At 46.9% G+C, this 20,034-nt stretch overlaps 9 protein-coding genes across 9 annotated transcripts; 6 read left to right on the top strand and 3 right to left on the bottom strand.

Annotated features, from left to right (window-relative positions):
- Nucleotides 1–16: 16 nt before the first annotated feature.
- On the bottom strand, nucleotides 17–1,455 carry PHATR_46766 (predicted protein; the record flags this gene model as incomplete). Its single annotated transcript, XM_002185660.1, has 1 exon — nucleotides 17–1,455. The coding sequence occupies exon 1, from the start codon at nucleotides 1,385–1,387 to the stop codon at nucleotides 17–19; it is 1,371 nt and encodes a 456-aa protein (XP_002185696.1). The 5' UTR covers nucleotides 1,388–1,455.
- A 579-nt stretch (nucleotides 1,456–2,034) lies between these two features.
- On the top strand, nucleotides 2,035–2,760 carry PHATR_36801 (predicted protein; the record flags this gene model as incomplete). Its single annotated transcript, XM_002185843.1, has 1 exon — nucleotides 2,035–2,760. The coding sequence occupies one exon, from the start codon at nucleotides 2,035–2,037 to the stop codon at nucleotides 2,758–2,760; it is 726 nt and encodes a 241-aa protein (XP_002185879.1).
- Nucleotides 2,761–2,992: 232 nt separating this feature from the next.
- PHATR_46764 (predicted protein) lies at nucleotides 2,993–5,115 on the bottom strand (the record flags this gene model as incomplete). The annotated part of the gene is made up of 2 exons (XM_002185659.1): nucleotides 2,993–3,018; nucleotides 3,090–5,115. The coding sequence occupies 2 exons, from the start codon at nucleotides 5,113–5,115 to the stop codon at nucleotides 2,993–2,995; spliced, it is 2,052 nt and encodes a 683-aa protein (XP_002185695.1).
- Nucleotides 5,116–5,780: 665 nt separating this feature from the next.
- On the top strand, nucleotides 5,781–7,171 carry PHATR_46763 (predicted protein). Its single transcript, XM_002185842.1, has 2 exons — nucleotides 5,781–5,840; nucleotides 5,934–7,171. The coding sequence occupies exon 2, from the start codon at nucleotides 6,096–6,098 to the stop codon at nucleotides 7,017–7,019; it is 924 nt and encodes a 307-aa protein (XP_002185878.1). The 5' UTR covers nucleotides 5,781–5,840; nucleotides 5,934–6,095; the 3' UTR covers nucleotides 7,020–7,171.
- Nucleotides 7,172–9,494: 2,323 nt separating this feature from the next.
- PHATR_46762 (predicted protein) lies at nucleotides 9,495–10,956 on the top strand (the record flags this gene model as incomplete). Its single annotated transcript, XM_002185841.1, has 1 exon — nucleotides 9,495–10,956. Exon 1 carries the CDS (start codon nucleotides 9,571–9,573, stop codon nucleotides 10,954–10,956), a length of 1,386 nt encoding a protein of 461 aa, XP_002185877.1. The 5' UTR covers nucleotides 9,495–9,570.
- A 1,850-nt stretch (nucleotides 10,957–12,806) lies between these two features.
- On the top strand, nucleotides 12,807–13,265 carry PHATR_13230 (predicted protein; the record flags this gene model as incomplete). Its single annotated transcript, XM_002185840.1, has 1 exon — nucleotides 12,807–13,265. A coding segment is annotated over one exon (459 nt), but the record flags the coding sequence as incomplete, so codon positions are not given.
- Nucleotides 13,266–14,014: 749 nt separating this feature from the next.
- On the top strand, nucleotides 14,015–14,603 carry PHATR_21073 (predicted protein). Its single transcript, XM_002185839.1, has 2 exons — nucleotides 14,015–14,055; nucleotides 14,250–14,603. Exons 1-2 carry the CDS (start codon nucleotides 14,053–14,055, stop codon nucleotides 14,577–14,579), a joined length of 333 nt encoding a protein of 110 aa, XP_002185875.1. The 5' UTR covers nucleotides 14,015–14,052; the 3' UTR covers nucleotides 14,580–14,603.
- A 279-nt stretch (nucleotides 14,604–14,882) lies between these two features.
- PHATR_1682 (anthranilate synthase. anthranilate synthetase. chorismate lyase) lies at nucleotides 14,883–16,278 on the bottom strand (the record flags this gene model as incomplete). Its single annotated transcript, XM_002185658.1, has 2 exons — nucleotides 14,892–15,685; nucleotides 15,762–16,278. Coding segments are annotated over 2 exons (1,311 nt in total), but the record flags the coding sequence as incomplete, so codon positions are not given.
- A 1,866-nt stretch (nucleotides 16,279–18,144) lies between these two features.
- Nucleotides 18,145–19,194, top strand: PHATR_36794 (predicted protein; the record flags this gene model as incomplete). Its single annotated transcript, XM_002185838.1, has 1 exon — nucleotides 18,145–19,194. The coding sequence occupies one exon, from the start codon at nucleotides 18,145–18,147 to the stop codon at nucleotides 19,192–19,194; it is 1,050 nt and encodes a 349-aa protein (XP_002185874.1).
- Between the last annotated feature and the right edge of the window lie 840 nt (nucleotides 19,195–20,034).

The following is a 20,034-nucleotide window of genomic DNA, read 5'->3' as shown; positions in this document are numbered from 1 at the left end:
TCTTTATGCGAGGTATTTATTCGTCGTCTTTGGTATCCGAGTTGGAAGATTCTCCTGTTCCATCTTCCGCATCAGCCTCCTCGGTTTTCTTTGCTGCATCCTCTGCTTGTTTAGCTGCGGCCATTGCTGCTTCATCATTCTTGCGATAGTTCGGTCCTTCCTCCAAATATCTACGAAAGTTACCCTCACGTTGGACCCTATTCTCCGGAGCTTTGCCCCAAGCACCGGTCTCACCGCGGACCGTGAGGTCCAACCAAGCTTTTTTCGCTCTACCGTACGTATGCTCTTGTTCGTTTCGGACTGGCTTCCATGCCGTCATTTTGACGTCAGCCATGTTACCCGCTCGCAAGGTACCGTCGTGTTCCACTAGAGTATTAATAGGGTTGTTGTTTTTGTACGAGCGGCGCTTCTTGTTCTGCTTCTTGAGCTCCCGTACATTCACGGTTTGTGCCACATACTTCCAGCGAGGGCGTCGCTCACTTTCTTCCTTCTGCGGCCACTTTGTTGTGGAGCTCTGCAAGGTTTTCGTGCTGGCAGCGAGATCCTTCTGGGCTTTCAAAAGCTTCTTGCAATCTTTGGACAGTTTGATCGGAATTTTGTCCTCGTCAACATCCTCGATGTAAATCTTTCCATCAATTTGGAGTCTAGCGTCGTGCTCATCACGCACGATCGTATCCTTCATTAGCTCGTCTACGTCAAAAAGGTCCTCCACCACACTCCACTTTTTGCTATCCTTGCGAATCCCAGCCGGTGTTTCGACAAAGGAATCCGGCGCTTTCATTCTGTAGACACTGTAGGCATCCCGTATCGTCTCTTTGATTTCGTAATCCATCGCGTCCGCCAAATCGTCCAGGAGTACCCGGTCCGGTTCGTTCTTCAAAATCTGCTGTTCATTGTGCATGAGCTGTACCGTGGCTGCAGTGCGTTCCGCCGTGATGTTAAACTTTTGTGCAATCACCCGCATGATATATTCGTGTGAGGTTTTTCCGTGTTTCTGCTGCGAGTGATTCATTAGTTCCGTATACAATTGGTAGATTTGCTGCTGTTCGGAGCGATCCAGCCAACTCAAGGTCACCATGCCCTCCTGGTAAGATTCAAACTCGCAGGAAAAGCCGACCGTCGGGCGATTGGCAAAGTCTTCCGCAGAAATAAGCTTAGTCTTGTTGGCCCATTTGGGACGGTAGAGTGGATCAGTCCGCTCATAATTCCATTCTCCCGGTTGGAATCTGGAAGTGACGAAGGGCTGCACGGGGGGTTTGTTGTCGGTCCCGTCGCCCTTGCTCGCTTGTTCGCTCGAGGAGTCACTCGTCGATAGGCTTCGTGACGAAGTTCGTGGAACGAGCGACCGTCCATTACGGGCAACCAGTAGCGGAAGACGGCTCGCCATGGTGGTTGACGACGTTTACAGTGTGGTGTGAGGTCCGTAGGGTGACGACGGTGGAACGACCGTCGTGTTTATTAGGGAGTGAGTCTACCGCTCGGCCACACGGACTCTCGTGCACACGGTAGTGAGACCACAGGAGGACAACGTGTGATATAGGCGTCGCAGGGGTAGTAACGTTGTAAAGGGGGCCGGCCGTACGTCCGTCAGCGATTGTATATTCCCTGACTTTTCAAAGTATGTGCAAGTATTCCAATTTACAAAAAGGAGGACTCCGTATTCCGCATCTGTACCGGATAGCATAAAAAGGTTTTTGCGGCGAACCTCGCCATCCGCGCGGGCCCCTACCACGTGAAACACGATTCGTCGTGTCGGTTCTCATTGGTTCTACTACACACGTGCGCCGTATATTCATTCCCCTTCACTGTCATTCACGTCTAGACGAAAGCATGCTAGCTATACACCGACGACAGCATTGTTGGCAACCTGCAAGCCAAGCATCTCACACTGCGCCACTTCTTCCGAATCCGTCCCTGCACAACACACCATTTTAAATGGCGGAAACGAAACCAGCCAATGGGCATGCGAAAAGGGGACAGTCCGTGGCCGGCTGCAATTGGATCAACTGGGAAAGTACCTTTCTACAAAAGAGCATGCCGGACCCAATTCGCATGTTTTCCTTCCTTTGTCTCCTCATTATGAGCTTTCGATACATGGAAGCCAACGAATGGGATTTGATGCTCATGATTCGGGGGTTCTACCTGAATCCCTACGTCCTTTTCTTTTTCCTTTCGGCGTGCGCGACGGTTTACGTCTCCTACGACGCCCGAGGCGAACACCCTCCGTTGCGCGTATACGATCGATGGGTAGCGGAATGGTACTGGTGGAATGCGTGGTTGTACCACGCAACCATGGACGGTGCGTCTGGATCCTTTCGATTGGTTCCGGTAGTGGTTCAGCAGTACGATTTGTTGGATCGGCGTTTTACGGAAGGTCACGTGGTTCCCTGGGTGATTGGGGCGGTAGAACTTTTCGTCATGTACCCATTGTGTTTGGTGACGCTGTGGACGGTTCTCAAGCGTCATCCACTTCGCTTCCCCATGGAAATTGTCACTAGTACCTTTCACATCATGGGCATGATTGTGTTTGTTGTCTCCGAAGTCTACGAAGGACAAACGAAGATCCCGGCCTTGGACCCGGTAGGCATTCCGGGCGATCGCTGGGCGAATCTCAAGTTCACGGATCCGTATCATTTGGTCTATTACTGGTTTGGCTTTTGGTTCTGCAACCTCATTTGGGGCTTCGTTCCCTATTACCGCATTACGCGAGCTGTGGATGAATGTCGATTGGTCTTTGTCCAGCACCAAAAGAGAGATTGATGAGGCCACGTCGGGCCACACGACTATTTTACTTCGCGTGTCCAGTCGCAAAAGTCCTCAAAGTAGTCGAAGAATACGCTCTAGCTATACCTTTTAAAATGATTGTTTCCCCTTTTTGCGTTTGCGTTCGTTTCGGTCTTCCTTCTGATACTTGCACATAGGTTCACGATCTTCGTCTTCCGCGCGACGTCTCCGACGACGTTCATCCTTTTCGGACCGAGATCGCCTTTTGTCACGCCGTTTCTGTCGGTCGGATGACTTTTTACCACCGTCATCAATAATTCGATGTTTGCGACGATGTTTTCGTTTTTGGGAACGATTGTCTAAACTATTTGCTGGTGATCGAGATCTTGATGGCTGTCGTCGCTGCTTGCCTTTTGCAGAAATTTCTTTCGCAGCATTTCCACTCAATTCATCATACGGTACAAGGCGGTCTTCATCAATCATGTCATCTTTGAACGCAACTAAACGCAAATCGCCGTCTCTAGAGGCTGTTGGGGTATCGTCTCTGTCTTTCTCGTCGTCCTCTTCACTTGACGTTGCCGCGTCCTCGGACTCGGGCTCAAATATGGACTTGTATAAAGCCATGGGCGGTCGACGCTTCAAACCCATTTCGTCAGATTGTGGTAGTGGCGGTAGTTCTGTTCGAACGGGTACCCTCTTCATTAGCTTCGCAGAGGTAGCCTGCGCTCGATCCATTTTGTTCAAAATCTCATCTTGAAAGTAGGAAGCTTCGGTAATCTTCGTGTCAAAAGGTGTCAGTGATTGGTCACTCGCGAATGCCGGTACGTGAAACCGTTTGCACAAAAGGGGAGCTGGTGTAAACGGAACGACGGTTCGTTGGACGGAGACGGCCTTGATCGCAGTGGATGAGTTTCCTTTGTCAACCTTGCCTTGGTCTAAAACGTCGGTGGTATCATGATGTTGGCTCGCATGTTCTGAGCTAGCCACTTCGGTTTGGTTAGTTTCTTGGACACCCTCGGGAGTAAACCGATTTTTCATGGCTTCAGCAAGGCTGAAAAACGCCTTGCCTGCCATTGGCCTGTCAGAATTGGGAGGTGCAGCTTTCGATACTGGGATAGTGATATTGTCTAGGAGAGCTTGTTGAGCGACAACCTCTTTTCGAGCGTCCTCTTGTTTGAGTATTTCCGCTTTCGACAACGTTTGAAAGACAAGGGGATGCTCGTCCGGACCAAACTGGTGTCGCCTTTCCTCGTAGTCTTGCGGTATATCTGGACCACGATAGCGCTGGTTTTCTAATTTCGAAGTCTGGGCATCAGCCGAACCTCCCATGACGAAACCTGGTAAGGGTGATCGACCGTCGGAGGTGACTCCAGCGCTTTCATTTACCTTTTTGGAACTTTGCGTCTTACTAGAAGTTGCCCATGCAGCAAAGATACTCCCCACGGCTTCCTTAACATCTATTTTGGAATCCGCATCTGCCTCACTATCGCTACCGTTCTCGTATAAAACAGTATCGTAGGCCTCTGTATCAATATTCACCTTCCCCGAATTTTTGCTGAGACTTGCCGCATCGTAAGCATCATCCACATCTTCATGAAGAGCAAAGCCTCCTACCGACCGTTTCCCAACAAAATCTTCTACTGTTTCGTACGACACGTATGGATCGTCTGCATCAATTGTTGGACACCGAAACTTGGACTGGATCTCATTGTGGGCGCCATTATCACCTTTGACGACATCCGAAAGCCGGTAAACATCATGGTTGGAAACCTGGGCTCGTTCTTGCGCCAATTTCCGTCTCCGATCGTGATGCCTACGGAACTCGGGTGCATCCTGAAATGGCTCGTAGCCCAAACCACAGGTGTCCAACTTTGGCTGGGGTATACGTACGCGTTCCTGATGCAGCCGAATTCTGCGTCGCCTTTTAGGTGAAGGACTCTTCCTTGAAGTACTGCTAGCATCGTGCAGCGTGTCGGCTTCATCTGAAATATAAGCCGACGTCGATCCTTCTCTCCAACCTAAGCGACGCAGGAGTTGACTTCCGACGTTTTTAGGCACATCGACGGTCCACAGAATATCCAGAGGCTTAGTTGCACGAGATGCTGATGTTTTCGATTCGGCATAGCTATCTTGCAATGCGAGGGGTCCACCCCATTCGTCATGATCTTGTTCGTCCATAAAGTCTTCTGGTCGCTGCTGTACTACAGGCTGGATATCACCGCTTTCATTAACGTCGTTTTCAAGTTGGGGTTTCCACCCTTCTTTGGAACCTACAGTGTTGAAATATCCAGCCGAAAACCCGCCGGCGAAAGCCCCATGCAACCGAGTCGACTGTTGCTTGCGCTTATGGCGGGGCACATAGGCTACACGTCGGGTCGATGGATCCGACATAACTCGTTGGTACTACTTTGCAAATGCAAGCAAGTCTGCTTTTCAACGAAGGGTATATTCAAAGACGTTTCAATACAAGGACTACTCGTCAAGCTACTTTGCCCTTGCATTTACATTGTGCTTGCACCATGGTCTAGCGAGCCAAAAATGTGCGTATACACGTACGGCGAAGTTCGACAGTGAGGTCACACTCACAGTCAAGTTGAAAGTTTTATTCCCGTGTTATGCGAGTAGGTCACGATCCAGTCGTGTTCATATCGGCTCTTCAAACAGGGGCGTATTGACAGCGAAATGACGACGGAATTTGGATTGGCTATGGATGTCTTATAAAAACCCAATGACCAATGACATCTATCTATCATTTCCGGCTGTAATGGTGTTTTCGACTGCAATTTGAAACCAGTGTGTGTCTTTCCCAGAAACTCTTTCCTTTCAAAAGGATTCGGAAGTTACATTAACAGTAAGTCCAACAATGGAAATGTCTACGTCAACGCAACTCGAAGAACAGGAAACATCTGCGTCAGAGTCAACTTCTTCCAACCAATCAATACAACGATTTTGTGTCAACCGTCTGAAAGTGCCCAAAAACAAGGTTGCTTCCCGAAGTCTCTCCAGCTGAGACTAGGATTAGTTGGATAGGAATAGCGTAGACATAGTCATACTTTGTCAATCTCTCCGCCCATCAGAAGTACAACCGTTTGTGCGTCATTTCGCTTGATTCACTGGTAAGGTATGCGGCAGGTTACATACATCAATTTCGGTTCCGGCCTTTGCCTATTTTTTACTACCGTGGTACTCATTGGTCGTTGAAACTACAGAAGTAAATTCTAGCGTGTATTTGCTAGTCCGCTCAAAATTCTTCCTGGACGCCATCAATCACTTTCTGTATCAAACGCGCTTTTGTACTCATTCTTGTGCAACTCCCACAATTCGAAAGATATTGTTTGTCACACAAAAGAGCCCCCAAACTCATCCTCATCATGACTGCGCAAGGACATCAGGCAACCCAAGATCTACTCGATGACCGTTTAGGTACTCGATCTATGGGACGCCGGTTGACAGAAATTTGCTACCACGATTTGACGCGGCACAAAGCAGAAGAAACCCGACTGATTACTCCCTTGACCCTCCGGATCGGCGAAATCGCCCTTGCTCGACAGATTGCAGCGTTTGAACAAGATTTGCTAACTCAACAAGAACAACAACACATCTCGACGAGATCCACTGGGAACTTTCATCGGGAGGCCGTGGAAAAGGCCTTTCGCGATCGGAACATTCCTCAACTCGTCACCATGCTGCGGGACGCCGTCCTCCGCCATCAAGCCCGTGTCCAAGAACGCGTGCTGCATGCACTCCGAGCGCTTCTAGAGTCTCCCCGTGAAGGAAGTAAAGATCAAGCATACTTTAAGAATTGCATGGTTAACTGTGGTGTTCTACAAGGCATTGCCGACTGTATGGCTCGACACCCGGACTCATCCAAAATTCAACGCCACGCAACCGCCATTTTGCTGAACCTTCCTTTCTTTGATCCGCGCAACGACATCGACAAGAGCCCAGTAAATGCTACGAACGAACGTATCTTGCGCGACTCGCGACAGGCCGTGGATGTGACTATGGTCGATCTCATGGTACAGGCCGGTTGTCTGGAGCTAATGTTGGTTGCGGTCCAGACCAACGCGTACGACGTGCACTACATTGTCCCCGGGGACGAAGAAGGCAATTACGAACGTTCATTGGCGAATATTCAAATTCCGATCGTTTGCCGTGGTATCGATGTCAGATCCTCTCGCCTACTCAAGAGCTTTTCGTTCTTGCGACAATGTATGGCTTCCTTACTGAGTGATAATCAAATGTCACCCAAGACTCTGGCATCCTTTTTGCATCCTCAGATGGACACGAAATAGACGAGAATCGATTGACGCACGGCAAAACCTGCCGCATATTTGTAAAGGCGTCCGTTGCTTGCGGCTTGTTCATTTGCAGTGAATGCTGCCATTTTGTGATAATATAATTGTTGTCCCTTGTGAATATTAACCACCAACAAACTCACTACGTTATATACTAGCCCTTTAACCGTGATGAGCTTGAGTGAACGCTGTGTTGAAGTCATGTGTTCTAAATACATCAACGCAACAGGGATGACTCCTCGACGGGTACCATTTGAGGTTCTCTACAGTAGAGCAAAAGTTTGTTTGATATGTGGTTGGCATTCATTGTATTGAAGAACACAAAACGACGATGGAGATCACAGTTGAGGAAAACGATGAACTACGAAGATTATGAGTCTACATTGTACTCTTGGATATTCGTAGGGACTGTGGGGCTGTGATTCGTTGTGTGTGGGACGGAAGCGACTTGTCTTTTAGCAGTAGGCGATTGAACTTCTGGTGAGACGTTGTCCTTATCAGGGGCGTGCCTCAACGCCACAAGCATAAATAGCCCGAAATGGGTTGTTTTTAACGCTTTTAAACTTTAAAAAGCGGTAATTTCCGGTAGGCGTTAAAATTACGAAGTGAGCTATTTTCGGACTCAAATCCACTTAAGGATTAGAACTCAGTCCCGGATTTCGTGAAGGATTCTGAATCCTTCACTAAATTAGTGAAGGTTTCTAAATCCTTCACTAAATTAGTGAAGGTTTCCAAATCCTTCACTAAATTAGTGAAGGTTTCTGAATCCTTCACTAAATTAGTGAAGGATTTAGTGAAGGATTTAATGAAGGATTTAGTGAAGGATTTACAAGTAGATTCTGAAACGACCGTGACTTGGGAGACGAAAAAATAGCCAGTAGTCCCTGTCTATCCTTTACTGTTAGCAGGCACTCTACAAATCTCCAAAAGGCGTCTATTACAGTTTTACTTGAACAATATACGCAAAGGCACAGGCCGTGTGAGTGTTGGAGTCTCGCCGCGACGTCGGGAAAAAATTTCGGGTCGCTCAAGCACTGCGAGTTCAGCCTTGGCGAAGGGAGGCGGAGGAGGATCTGCAGGAAGGGGTCGTGGCAAAACAGGAGGGCGAGAACTTCATATGCAAAGGCACAGTTTGTGTGAGCATTTGAGTATTGCCGCGACGTCGGGAATAATGTAGGGTCGTTCGAGCGCTGCGAGTTCAGCCTCGGCGACGGGACGCGGACGAGGATCTGCAGGACGAGGTCGCGGCAAAACAAGAGGGCGAGGTCCCAAGCACAAGGCCGATGCTTCCATATCGACGGTAACAGGAGCTTTCACTCCTAGCTACCACACTGAGACAGCAGCAACGCAAAGAAAATGCTTCCTGTAAAGGATCAACGATACACATTCGGGGAACGGACGTGTACGTTCCTATGGCGGCAGCGGCCACTACCAGCGTTCGTCGTAGCTTCAATCATTACAGATCTCCCAGCACGTTTAGGAGAAAGCTGCGAGGGTAGAGGCCGATGACGATATCGTCGGGATAAAGTGGACGTCGACGGGGACGATCCACCACCGTTGTAGCGTGCGCGACTCGAGTCGCTCCTCACTCGCGGTGTCACCCAGGGATCGACAACTACCAGTCTCGATATTGATGCTATGCATCTGTACTATCACACCGCAGGCTGTCAGCGTATCTTTCATCAGATTGTGGCCTGTCCAATGGAGCTGGTCCCCCTCATGGACTTGTGCGTCCAGTGCGAAAAGAAATGGAAAGACAGGGACTACTGACTGTGAGTACTTTTTCGTCTCCCAAGTCACGGTCGTTTCAAAATCTAAGTGTAAATCCTTCACTAAAATCCTTCACTAATTTAGTGAAGGATTCAGAAACCTTCACTAATTTAGTGAAGGATTTGGAAACCTTCACTAATTTAGTGAAGGATTTAGAAACCTTCACTAATTTAGTGAAGGATTCAGAATCCTTCACGAAATCCGGGACTGAGTTCTAATCCTTAAGTGGATTTGAGTCCGAAAATAGCTCACTTCGTAATTTTAACGCCTACCGGAAATTACCGCTTTTTAAAGTTTAAAAGCGTTAAAAACAACCCATTTCGGGCTATTTATGCTTGTGTCGTTGAGGCACGCCCCAGGAGTTTGATCAACACATTGTTCTTTGGCAGAACAAGAAACTTCGGCTGTGTCTTTGGCAGGTGGTGGTCTTGGCCTTCTGGACGCGATTTCTGCTTTTGTTGTAGGCCTAATCGAAATTTTGTTCCAAAATTCATCGGCCAATCAAAAAGGAGAACTTACTCACTGTCGGCTGGCAAAAAAATACTTACAGGCCTCTCGGATTTTGAAACATTGCCAAAACCCTTCCTCAAAATTCCGTATGCTGTCACTGTTCCTAGCCCAATTATTTTGGGAAATCCGCAGGTGACCGGGCGCAGGACCTTTATCATATTGGTAAAGAGGCATTTACCATAAAGTGAACCAAAACAAGAATGAATCCAAACCTTTTCGGATCAATTGCGCTTGTGTCACGAAGACCAATCGCCAACAATAACGGACCATGAATAAAAATGAAGGAAATTTAGACGCGAGTGAACTGGATGCGTTGCTGGCGCATCTACCGCAAGAAGATTTACTGGAGGCACTCGGCGATGAAGCTGAATACGAAAGCTCTTCTCGCCCGGGACATCGTAAGGCTCAATCGCTGTTTGTCTTTCCGACCGGCCAACGCAAGCGGGGGAGACATCATCGTCACAAGTCGTCTATGGGTCAACTTTTCGATTCCATTTCGGGAGAGCTACTCTCAATTGCGGAAGGCGTTCAGGCTGAGGCACAAGTTTTGAAGGGAACCTTTCGAGAAGAACTCGAAGATGCCGACCGCGGAAAAACGTTCTTTCTAGACATGTCGATGACACGTTCCATGTCAGTACTTCCAGAGGATATTCAAGATCTTGCAGAAGAAGCTACCGGAGTTCAGCAACAAGACGGTGCGCCTCCAGACGCGAGCGTAGCTGGTCGCTATGCTTCGCTTTTTACCGCTGTATTAGCTGTTTCAAGTAACGGCACGGCGCTGGCCCTATTGGATGGGGTGAATCCGGCGCTTAAATTGCAATGGCGTATGACAGCCACGGCACTTGTATTGTCGTTTTTTGCTAGCCGAACTTTGCTAAAGGAAGGCTTTCCGAAATTGAGCACGCTGCAGCTGTTTACTTTGATGGGCGCAATAATTTGTTTTTTCTTCATGACTCTACTACTGTATACAGCATTGGAATATACTTCGATTGGGAACGCTGTAATTGGAGCCAATTCACAGGCCCTCCTTTTGATTCTGGGAAAGTTCCTGGTTGGTCAAAAGGTCTTGGCCCTTGAAGGACTGGGAGTCGTCGTAGCATTTGGCGGGTGCATCTTATGCTCGGGTGATGAAGCTTCCGACCTCAATGATGAGAAGAAAGCAAGTACAGCGTTGTTTGGAGATATGTTGGCATTTGCTTCAGCTGCAGCCGGCGTACTCTATTTGACATTCGCCAAAGCTGTGCGATCTGAGATTAGTGTTACCGTCTTTATGTTCTTGGTGACGTCTTGTGGCTCACTCTTGACATTATTCTATCTGATTCTGAGTGGAGCAGACTTAAGCTGGTCAACCGATCCCCACATTGGCGCGTTTGGTTGGATCAATCTTTCTGGGCAACGTCTTTGGATTCTGATACATGTGGCTCTAGTGTGCAACATCATGGGAACCATGGGTTTTGTTCGAGCCATGCAATATTTTGACAATATCATCATTGCTGTTGCTACTTTGCTCGAACCGTTGACTGCAACGCTAATAGCGTACTCTTTGCATGTTGGGGATCTACCGGGGCCGCTTGGATGGCTCGGAAATACTCTTGTCATTTTGGGAACTTTGCTCGTAGTATACCCGTCGATCGACAAACCGATGGTCCACTAGAAAGAAGCCTGCCTTATCTTCTTGAACCTTCTGTGGTCACGCTGGAAAAGCTTCCAAACAAATACACGCAAGCGAGAGCCGACAGCTCTTATCAAGAAAGTACATATTAAGGATCTTACAGCGCAACGAGTTACTTATGAGCTCCTTTATTGGTTCCATTCATACAGAGTAGTTTAACTTGTCCAATTGCTCTTTGTGCACAACAGCGCTACTCCACGATTCAATGAATGGAATATGTCAATATGACATATAGAAAGCACGAGTTTCGTTCTTGGGATATTACGTCCTTTTCTGGAGATCTGCAAAACTGCAAATCGCTGTCACAGTTAGTCAGAAAATCTCGCTGGATGCCGAATGCATCTCGTGTTGGCTTTTGTCACAGTCAGTCCGTAGCTCGGTTTAATGTTATCTGCACACCATACCCCTTAAGCAGAATGTTTCTCATGTAGACGGAAAAAAATCCGTTCGAACAGCAAAGCGTGCCACAGGCTTTCTTTGCAGTTAATCGTGCATTTAGAGGAACATATGTGAAGCGCTAACTTGAGGTGCGAATAACCTCATCGATTCTGGAGGTCACGGAAAGGAAAATCAGTTCTTACACATTTAAGAATAATTTTTGATTCCAAATTAGAAAGAGACGAATCTAGACATCTATCAACAGTAAAAGCGGATCGCGCCGTGAGGGAGCCATCTTTATACGTGCTTCGATTTCACTACCTATGTTCCAACTCCGGAGAGACGGTCAACACATTTTTCATGTGGCGGGTCTGAAACCAGACGCTATCTGATCGGAGTTTTGATAGAAACGAAGCCTTCGATATATACCCTTGCATATTCTACGACTAGGAGTGTCTCTATCTTTAAACGCTTATATCCAGGAGTCGGAAAAAATTTCTGGGAGTTAGCAGATCTCATACCCTACAGATGATTTTTCTCTATTGCCTTTGGAAGAGAAACATAGTCGCTGTGTCGTTAATCCTTAAAAATATGCCATATTCTCCGTATATGTTTCGATCAGACCCTTATATAACACAGACAAGTATATCTCGGTACCTAATTGTTTTGACTATGACCCAACATTCCTATATAGTCAATCTTGACAATAATCTCGATTGCCGCAAAGAAGTCATTAATCCATTCACATTTCCTCGCGGGGACGCAGAGCCAGATTGATTGAAGTTCACGAAACAGAAAAAAATGGATTGCCTCTTGGTCCTTTCATATTCAGCAAAGGGCCAGGCTCCGAACACATCTCTCACCTCCACTCGGAGCCAAAAATCTGTGCCTGTTTTTTACGTGCACCACCAACCATCATGAATCAGATGTTTAATACCTACCAGCCTGACATGAGGAGCAATGGATACAACGAACAGAAGTTGAAATTCAACATACAAAACAACAACTCGTTGTTTTCGATGGCACTCTACGACTTGGACTCGATTGCATCAAGCCAACACGTTTCCACGTATCACGGTCAACACCAACAGTCGGCGGCTGCGGCCTTTCACCCCGTCGATGAATACAAGGATTTATCGTTGAAAGAACTCCTGGATCTTTCCGACGACTTCTTATTCGACGATATCAATCCCTCGCTCCTGGAGCCGTCACCGCTTCCTACGGGAGTTCCCTCTCAAACAGTACAAGAGCATCAACGCCAGCTTCATCCAGGTCAAAACTCAACAAAATTCAGCAGCATAGTCACTCCAGAGCGGAATACTTCTTACCACTTTAAAACACAGCCGAAAAACGGTCCTCCTTTTGTTTCCGCGTCAAGTAAGCGAAGCCTTGAGATGACGGGTGAGGACGCAGCTCCAACAAGCTCGAAGCGTTTTCGTCCATATCAAGCGGGACAGTGGGTTGAGAAATTTGACGAGCTTTGTGACTACCGTGATTTGATGGGTCACTGTCTTGTGCCCCACACGTACTCAGAGAACCTTCCGCTAGCTCGTTGGGTCAAACGACAAAGATATCAGTACAAGCTCATGAAGGAGGGGAAGCCTTCGACAATGACTGAAGAACGTGTTGTTGCCCTATCAAACATTGGGTTTGTCTGGGACTCACAGGGTGCCGCGTGGGGTGAGCGCCTCGGTGAACTAAAAGATTTTCGCAAAGCTTTCATGCATTGCAATGTCCCAAGTAACTATAGCGAGAATCCTCAACTCGCTACATGGGTCAAATGCCAACGTAGGCAATACAAACTGCATGTGGAGGGGAAGTCTTCCAATATGACTTCAGACCGTGTTCGGGAGCTTGAAAGTCTGGGTTTTGAGTGGGAGTTACGAACATACAAGAAATCTCGTGTTTGCTAGACTTTGCTTGCGCAGATTTACTCGTTTCACCAAAAAAATAGATGCATTGTACAATAACCACAACCGCTTCTTCATTGCCAGTCTTTCTCCATTATTACCTAGTCGGTTTCTGCTCCAGTCAGGTTTGTTGAGCAGAGGATTCAAAGTACTGACCTTTCAAAACATCATATTCTAGAGTATCATTTAGGTGTTTACTTTCCTGTGAAATGCCTGCTATATGGCCAAGTGTTGTGGTGAAGCAGCTCACAGTCAGCATTTTCATGCTACTTGCAAGACTGAATAATTGTGCTAATCGCCGCTTTTCCCAGCAGAGTGTTTGCGTACATTCACAGTCAAACGACGACTCACGCTCTCTGGAGTCTCTCGTACGAAGGGCTATATTTTCGATAGTCATCCTCTATATGCGAAGGCAAATGTACCGAAATTGCGTTTCACCTAACAGACAGTCTTTGAATGGTCACGCGGTGAAACAGATGCCAGACATATCGATTTTTGCTGACTGAGAGACAAACGAAGCGAACAAATTGATGGAACATAGAATTTAAAAACAATTTTGAAGTAAAATCGTCCTTTACGAACATTTCGAATTTTTGTTCGCAGTAAAACGCCTTTACCGCTTTACTAGTTACTAAACAAAGACCGGAGTCAATACCAGACGACGCCACTGTACGACGGATGCTACCGTCTCCGTGCGTGCTTGTCAACGAAATCCACCCCTCTCTATACAATCAAGCCTCGAGCAGTCGTTGCTTTGTAGTCATCTTGAATACAAAAAAAGTACTTCAATATGGTACGTTGGCGGTAATAGAATAAAAGTGAATTTATGCAGCCAAGGAATCGAGAGAAATGAAATCTAGGCAGGGGCGCGCTTGGTGCGGTCTGTCGAGACGTCCTTTTTGCGGACCGCACTAATTTCATTGCCCTTCGTCAAGAGTCTCATTTAAGATGACTGTACTCTGACAACTGCTTTTGTTGAATTTGTAGCCTCCGAAAGTCCAGCAAAAGTCGAAGGAGCAGAAAATGGCCGCCGCCATGGCGGGTGGCAAAGGAAAGAAGAAGAAGTGGTCCAAGGGTAAGAGCCGCGACAAGGTCGATAATAAGGTTCTCATGAGTAAGGAACAATTCGATCGCCTACATGAGGAAGTCCCTAAGATGAAGCTAATTACTGTTTCCGCGGTTGTGGAAAAGCTTAAGATCTCGGGAGGACTTGCCAGGCGAGCACTTCGGGATCTTGCGGACGAGGGTAAGATTCGCCCTGTCTGCCTTTCTCGGGCGCAACAAATTTACACTCGCCATGTTGGAGATGAAGAGTAAACTAAAACGCACAGCAAATTTATTATCAGTCGTCTTTGCCGCGATTGTTTACAAGTATATTGAATCTCCTTATTTGAAGGATGCTAGGTGTTGCTGTTGTTTGGTGGTACAGAGCTTCTGTTGTCCATGGTCACATTTTGGTACTTACGACCAGCATATAAAAGTTCACTGTCTTCGATAGAATACCTGCAAGTGTTGTCGATGGTGCTGTAAGTTTCCAGAAGTCGCCCTTACGGCCTGGTACTACGGCAATCCCGTTGTTCAAGTGTCCGCTGCTGATCGATATTCGTTAGTATTAATATTCTACTGTTCTTGATAGTGCATGAGACGGTATAAGAGGCACTTTCCTTTGTCATTGCCCACGGCAAGGTATTTGCTTTCTGGGGAAAAGTCCATTGACCAAACGAAACCTAATGGAGTCTTAGAGGTGGGCCAGTTTGAGAAGACAGTGGCGCTCGGTACATGAAGCAACTTCATGCTATTTTTTTCACGGCGAGACGAAAATGCTAGAATTTGTCCATCGCCGTTGAACCGCACCATATCAGCCGACGTGTGGAGGTTCAATATGGACTTCATTGGATTGCGTTCAGACACCACGACATGGCCGACCGCTCTGTATCCCATGCTGTGCTCCGAAAACATGTTCACAACACCACTTTCAGCTCCCACAGCTAGATGACGGGAGGAAGCTGCCAGATAAGATGTGATCGTCCCATCTTGGTTTGTGAATCGTTCAACACATCGACGCGTTCGAAGATCCCATCGATAGATCTCTCCGTCACTTCCACTGGCTAGAATGTACTCACCATCAGGAGTAAACGTAATTGCTCTGACGCTACCGCTAATCTTCAAATCAGCAATCCATTGCTTAGCGTGTGCATCAAACAAAATAATGTATCCATCATTTCCAACAAAGGCAATAGTACGACCATCGGGAGAGGGAAAGCATTTTTCCAAGCTTCGCTCTTCCCTTCCTAAAATTTTGGGAATGAGTTCCAGCTTTCCTGCGACAGTGTCGTAAATATAGAAAAACGACCGTCGCCCACTCACGACAACATTACCTGACGATCCCAAAAAAGAAGCACTATAAATCGGGAGTTTAGGGACTAATGAAGGGGACAATTGAGATCACAGAAATTGTAAATGTGCGTATTTTCGAACAAAGCAACGACATCAACTTACAATGAATTCCATGCACTTTTTCACTTTTGTCTACTCCCACTTGAAAAAATCGGAGCGTTTTGTCGAGACCCGCAGTTAAAAGGAGTGGTTGGTCAGCATCAGATGCAGGGTGGAAATGTACCGCCTGGAGAACTGATTGATTTGGGTCGGATTGATTTGCGTCAGGGCAACGCACAAGATTTAAAGTGTTCGGAGGGAGGCGTCTAGTCGAGGTCGAGTGGAGCAACAGAGAAGTCGATAACGACTTGAAGTCCGAGTCCGAGTCCTCGTCGTTATTGCCGGCGTCTTTGTCAATCAAAGTCGAACTATCACTTAAACGAGCCCAGTCTGTACGAGCCGTCGCTTGGGTTGTCCGTTGATATCGCTGCCTTAAACGCTCCTCAAGGTCGGTACCGCAAAGGGCAAGAGCAGCTACTTCTGCTTTACTTTTCCTTAACTTTCGTAATCGGCTCGTTGCGAGCAAATTTACTTCCAATCCAACATCGTCTTCGTCGACCCACGCTGGCTCATCGGGTCTTGCTTTGTCTTTTATTAAATTCGTCGAGCCAGCTGACTTTTCTTCAATCATGAAATCGTGGTATCCTGCTTCACCAGCAGCTTCGTCGTTTCCAGTTCTGTCAATTTCAAATTCCAACGTGTCCTCTTCTCCATCGATGATAGTGTCATCTTTTTGCTTTTCTCCCTGTAGCCTTCGCGCTGGGGGAATGAATGCATCGCTTTCTCCAGTACCGAACAATAGCGACGTCAACCGACGCTCCTCCTCCAAATCTTCGGCAGCCTGTACATCCTCCCGGATGGCTCTCTTGCTTTGACGATTACGTTTTGGAGCACCGCCATCGGGACGCTCCTTGAATGAGCTGCTTCTCTTTGTATTCAAGGATGCTGTCTTCATCGTCACTTGCTCTTTCTTAACTACGAGAGCATGGAAGTTGCAAATTTGTGTCCTGTTTTGAATTACCCACATAAAAACTTGGCTTACTGTTCGTCGCGGCACATGAGGCGGTTGACTGCGCATGAGCAAACAAATCACAAATCGATTTGACTGTGAGTGTCTGTCCGTCCGCAATCTCGATCTGGAATGATAGGTGGTGCGTATACTGGCATGATTGTCGGAGATGGACAGACGGAGGCATCGCGGCTTGCTTTCTCGAAATAGGCAGTGACTGTGAATTGACAGTGAGCAAATTCCCTATTCGGGCCTCGTCCAGGCTGCAATTCCCCTATTCCGGTCAAAACTGAGATTTTTCACAGCTAGTGAAATGTAACTGTAAGTAATATTTTTTGAGCACGAATTGCCTTTACAGTTATATACCAAAACCAATTAAGATCTAACTCACATTCAGTAGACTTGTCCGAGATATTGTTGACGATATTTCTCATGAATTGGCATCAAACTTGGTGGATTTGTGGGGGCAACTTTCCAACAAGTTCAATGTCTATACCCGGGCGAGTTATCTCTAAACCTTAGAGGCTGGTCAATACAGCAGCAAACAGAACCTGTTGTAATTCTCACTTTTCAAAGAATGTATGGCACGTTGTCAATTCAACACCTCCGACAATGTGATCCTGAATCAAACCACGTACAGGTGCGCCGCGCTGTCCGTCGGCACATTATTCTGTATATCGGTGTGAGCAATATACATCAAACAAATCAGCGCATTCCTTTGGTCTCTGCTGAATTTTGTTGAATTGCTTGACCCTTCCATGGCGCTATCCAGGAGTGTGAGGAAGAGATTACTGGATGTTTTGCTTAGACGCTTGCTGTCCATTGTCGAGCGCGGGACACTTCAGCGCCATTGGATGTCTTTGAGTTTCCGTAGAGAAACTTCAGGGACAAGCAAACGGGGGCCAGATTTTGTTGTTGTTATTGCATTGGCTTGCCTCTCACATTACCTGCACAGTCACTAAGGGTATCAAATCATTGTCGGTTCTTGTCCGTCAAGCGGACCTTAATGTATTGTCCCCATCGATTACAATAACATCTCCTATTTTCTTATTTGCTGTCGCTAGTCGTTGCAATGATGTCTTTGTACAGATCCTCTAGAGAGGAAGGATTTGGTTTCCCTCAAAGTATGGTTTCCTTCTACCCGAGAAAGAAAGAGACGCAGTTGACATGGCTTGAGTCAATCGCGGTTGATCGCAAATATCTGCGAAGAATTTTTAAGGTAAGGAAGAAATCAATGTAAATGAAGTCTTTCCATTAAATACCATGTCTTGAAGAAATAAATCTTACGAAATAGAAAAAGAATATATAAAAGACAAGACCCAATGCGTTTTCGAATATCACCAATATCCCAGCATGTGGTCATTTTGAATCGGCAGTCATTGTGGTTTGATTGACAATTGGGCCCACAACTTCATTCTCGTTCCTGCGAGCATCACGATGACAAGTTCTTCCCAGGATCCGATAGTGCAGCCTCTTCCGTGGGAGAGAGCGAGGAGGAGTAGCAGCGTAGCGAATACATCTCTAAGGCGTAACAGCCTTCTGTCTGCTTCGCTGTTTGAATATTTCGCGTCAAGCAAAAATTTCGAAATAGAGGCTGAAGACCAACTAGATCCCTTTGCGCCACTATCGATATATGAAGGTATCTCGATGACGAAGCAACTATCGCACCAAAGAAATACAGGTGAAGGAATCAATGCTGATTATGAATTGACGGACAGAAGTGAATCTAGCGTTCCAAGCGTGTCTGCGTCTAGCTTTAGTTCACAAGGAAGCCCTCGTCGGCCTCTTATGTTTTATCGACACCTTCAACAGGAACAGGCACCTTCGCGGAGAGCGAATTCATGCTATTTTTCAGCAACGAAGAGTGATTTAGCTTCCGCGATTCCACTGGGATCCATCGACGACCTCCCTTTTGTCGACAGTGAAGAAGAAGACCAAATCAGTCAGAGCCACCGGTTCAAGCCTTTTCATGAAGAGAAGTGGGAGCTTCGGTACAAAGAGTTGCTTCGATTCCACAGCGAATTTGGTCATTCAGCTGTCCCACACACATACCACAGGAATCCTCAGCTGGCGCGATGGGTAAAAAGACAGCGCCGACAGTACAAGTTGAGGCGGGACGACAGGACGTCAACGATGACTAGTGAACGCCTTGAACTCCTCGATACAATTGGGTTTGTTTGGGACTCTCACGAGATCAACTGGACAGAAAAACTACGCTCTCTTGGTCTTTATCGTGAGAAATATGGACACTGTAACGTTCCGTCGAACAGCTCCGACAAGAAGCTGGCAACATGGGTGAAATGTCAACGTCGTCAATACAAGCTGTACTGGGATGGTAAGCCTTCAGCGATGAGTCCTGAGCGAATTTTGCAACTGGAAAAGGTTGGTTTTGAATGGGAAATCCGTACGGCTGCGAGTCGGCCGATGCAGACCATCTCTGCATCCAAAAAGTTAAGTCTCCTCTCTTTTCATGGTTTAGAGACTTAAGAGCTGACTTGGCTAGTGATTGTCAGTTAAAATTCAAGACAATGTTTGGCTAAAAATATCAGGTGAAAAAAAAGTCGGCGTGAACAAATACATGCTTTTTGTAGTCCAATATTGAAAAGCTGTCGGGAAACTAAATGTATTGTAGTCGTGAATGTTATTGCTACTCAGTCGAGGGCACCAGTAGCTCGTCAATGTTTTGCTTCTGTGACTTGATACGACGCTCTAGATAGTCCAGCTTTTGAGTCATTTCCCCTTCCTTTGTTTTGCCGCTCGTTGTTTGTCCATCGATGTAGTCAATGACACCATTTTTGGATGACATAAGGAACATTTTGCCGATACTGCGGTAGCATTTGGCATCGTCTGGAACCTGTAAAATTTCCGACTTGGTAATCTCGCCGGCTCTTATCTCGCGTTGCGTCTTGCTCAAATTCGCCTGAATGTTTTGTAGTTCTCTATTGCTCTGCGTGTACTGTATTCTCAAGTCCTGGAGCTCTTGTGCGATAGCAGGGTCGAGAGTCGTCGGAGATCGTGTCGCCTGAGCCGAAGCAAGTTTGGCGGTGGCAACCTTTTGGGCTTGCTGCGTAGCGCGAATTTGTTTCAAAAGCTGCGGGTTGTTCGCCTCAATGGCTAAACCTTGTCGAGCAGTAGCTAAAGCTGCATCGTAGTCTTTCTGCTCAATCAAGGCCGTGGTCAGCCTGTAGTAACCTTTTACAAACTCTGGGCATAGCCGGATACATTCCTTTGCATCTTCTGCTGATTTGTCCCAATCTCCCAATCCTCCGTATGATGCACTAGAAAGAAATCGTACACTATTTTGAGACAAAACTTTTCGTCTGATTA

The sequence above is a fragment of the Phaeodactylum tricornutum genome, chromosome 11 (genome assembly GCF_000150955.2).
Source record: "Phaeodactylum tricornutum CCAP 1055/1 chromosome 11, complete sequence".
NCBI classification, from domain to species: domain Eukaryota; phylum Bacillariophyta; class Bacillariophyceae; order Surirellales; family Neidiaceae; genus Phaeodactylum; species Phaeodactylum tricornutum.
The sequence above is the reverse complement of the archived record's forward strand: the minus strand, read 5'-3'. Positions and strand labels throughout refer to the sequence as shown.

Excerpts from the sequence above, each read along its gene's own strand:
- PHATR_46763 (XM_002185842.1), top strand. The coding sequence starts at position 6,096 with ATGACTGCGCAAGGACATCAGGCAACCCAAGATCTACTCGATGACCGT.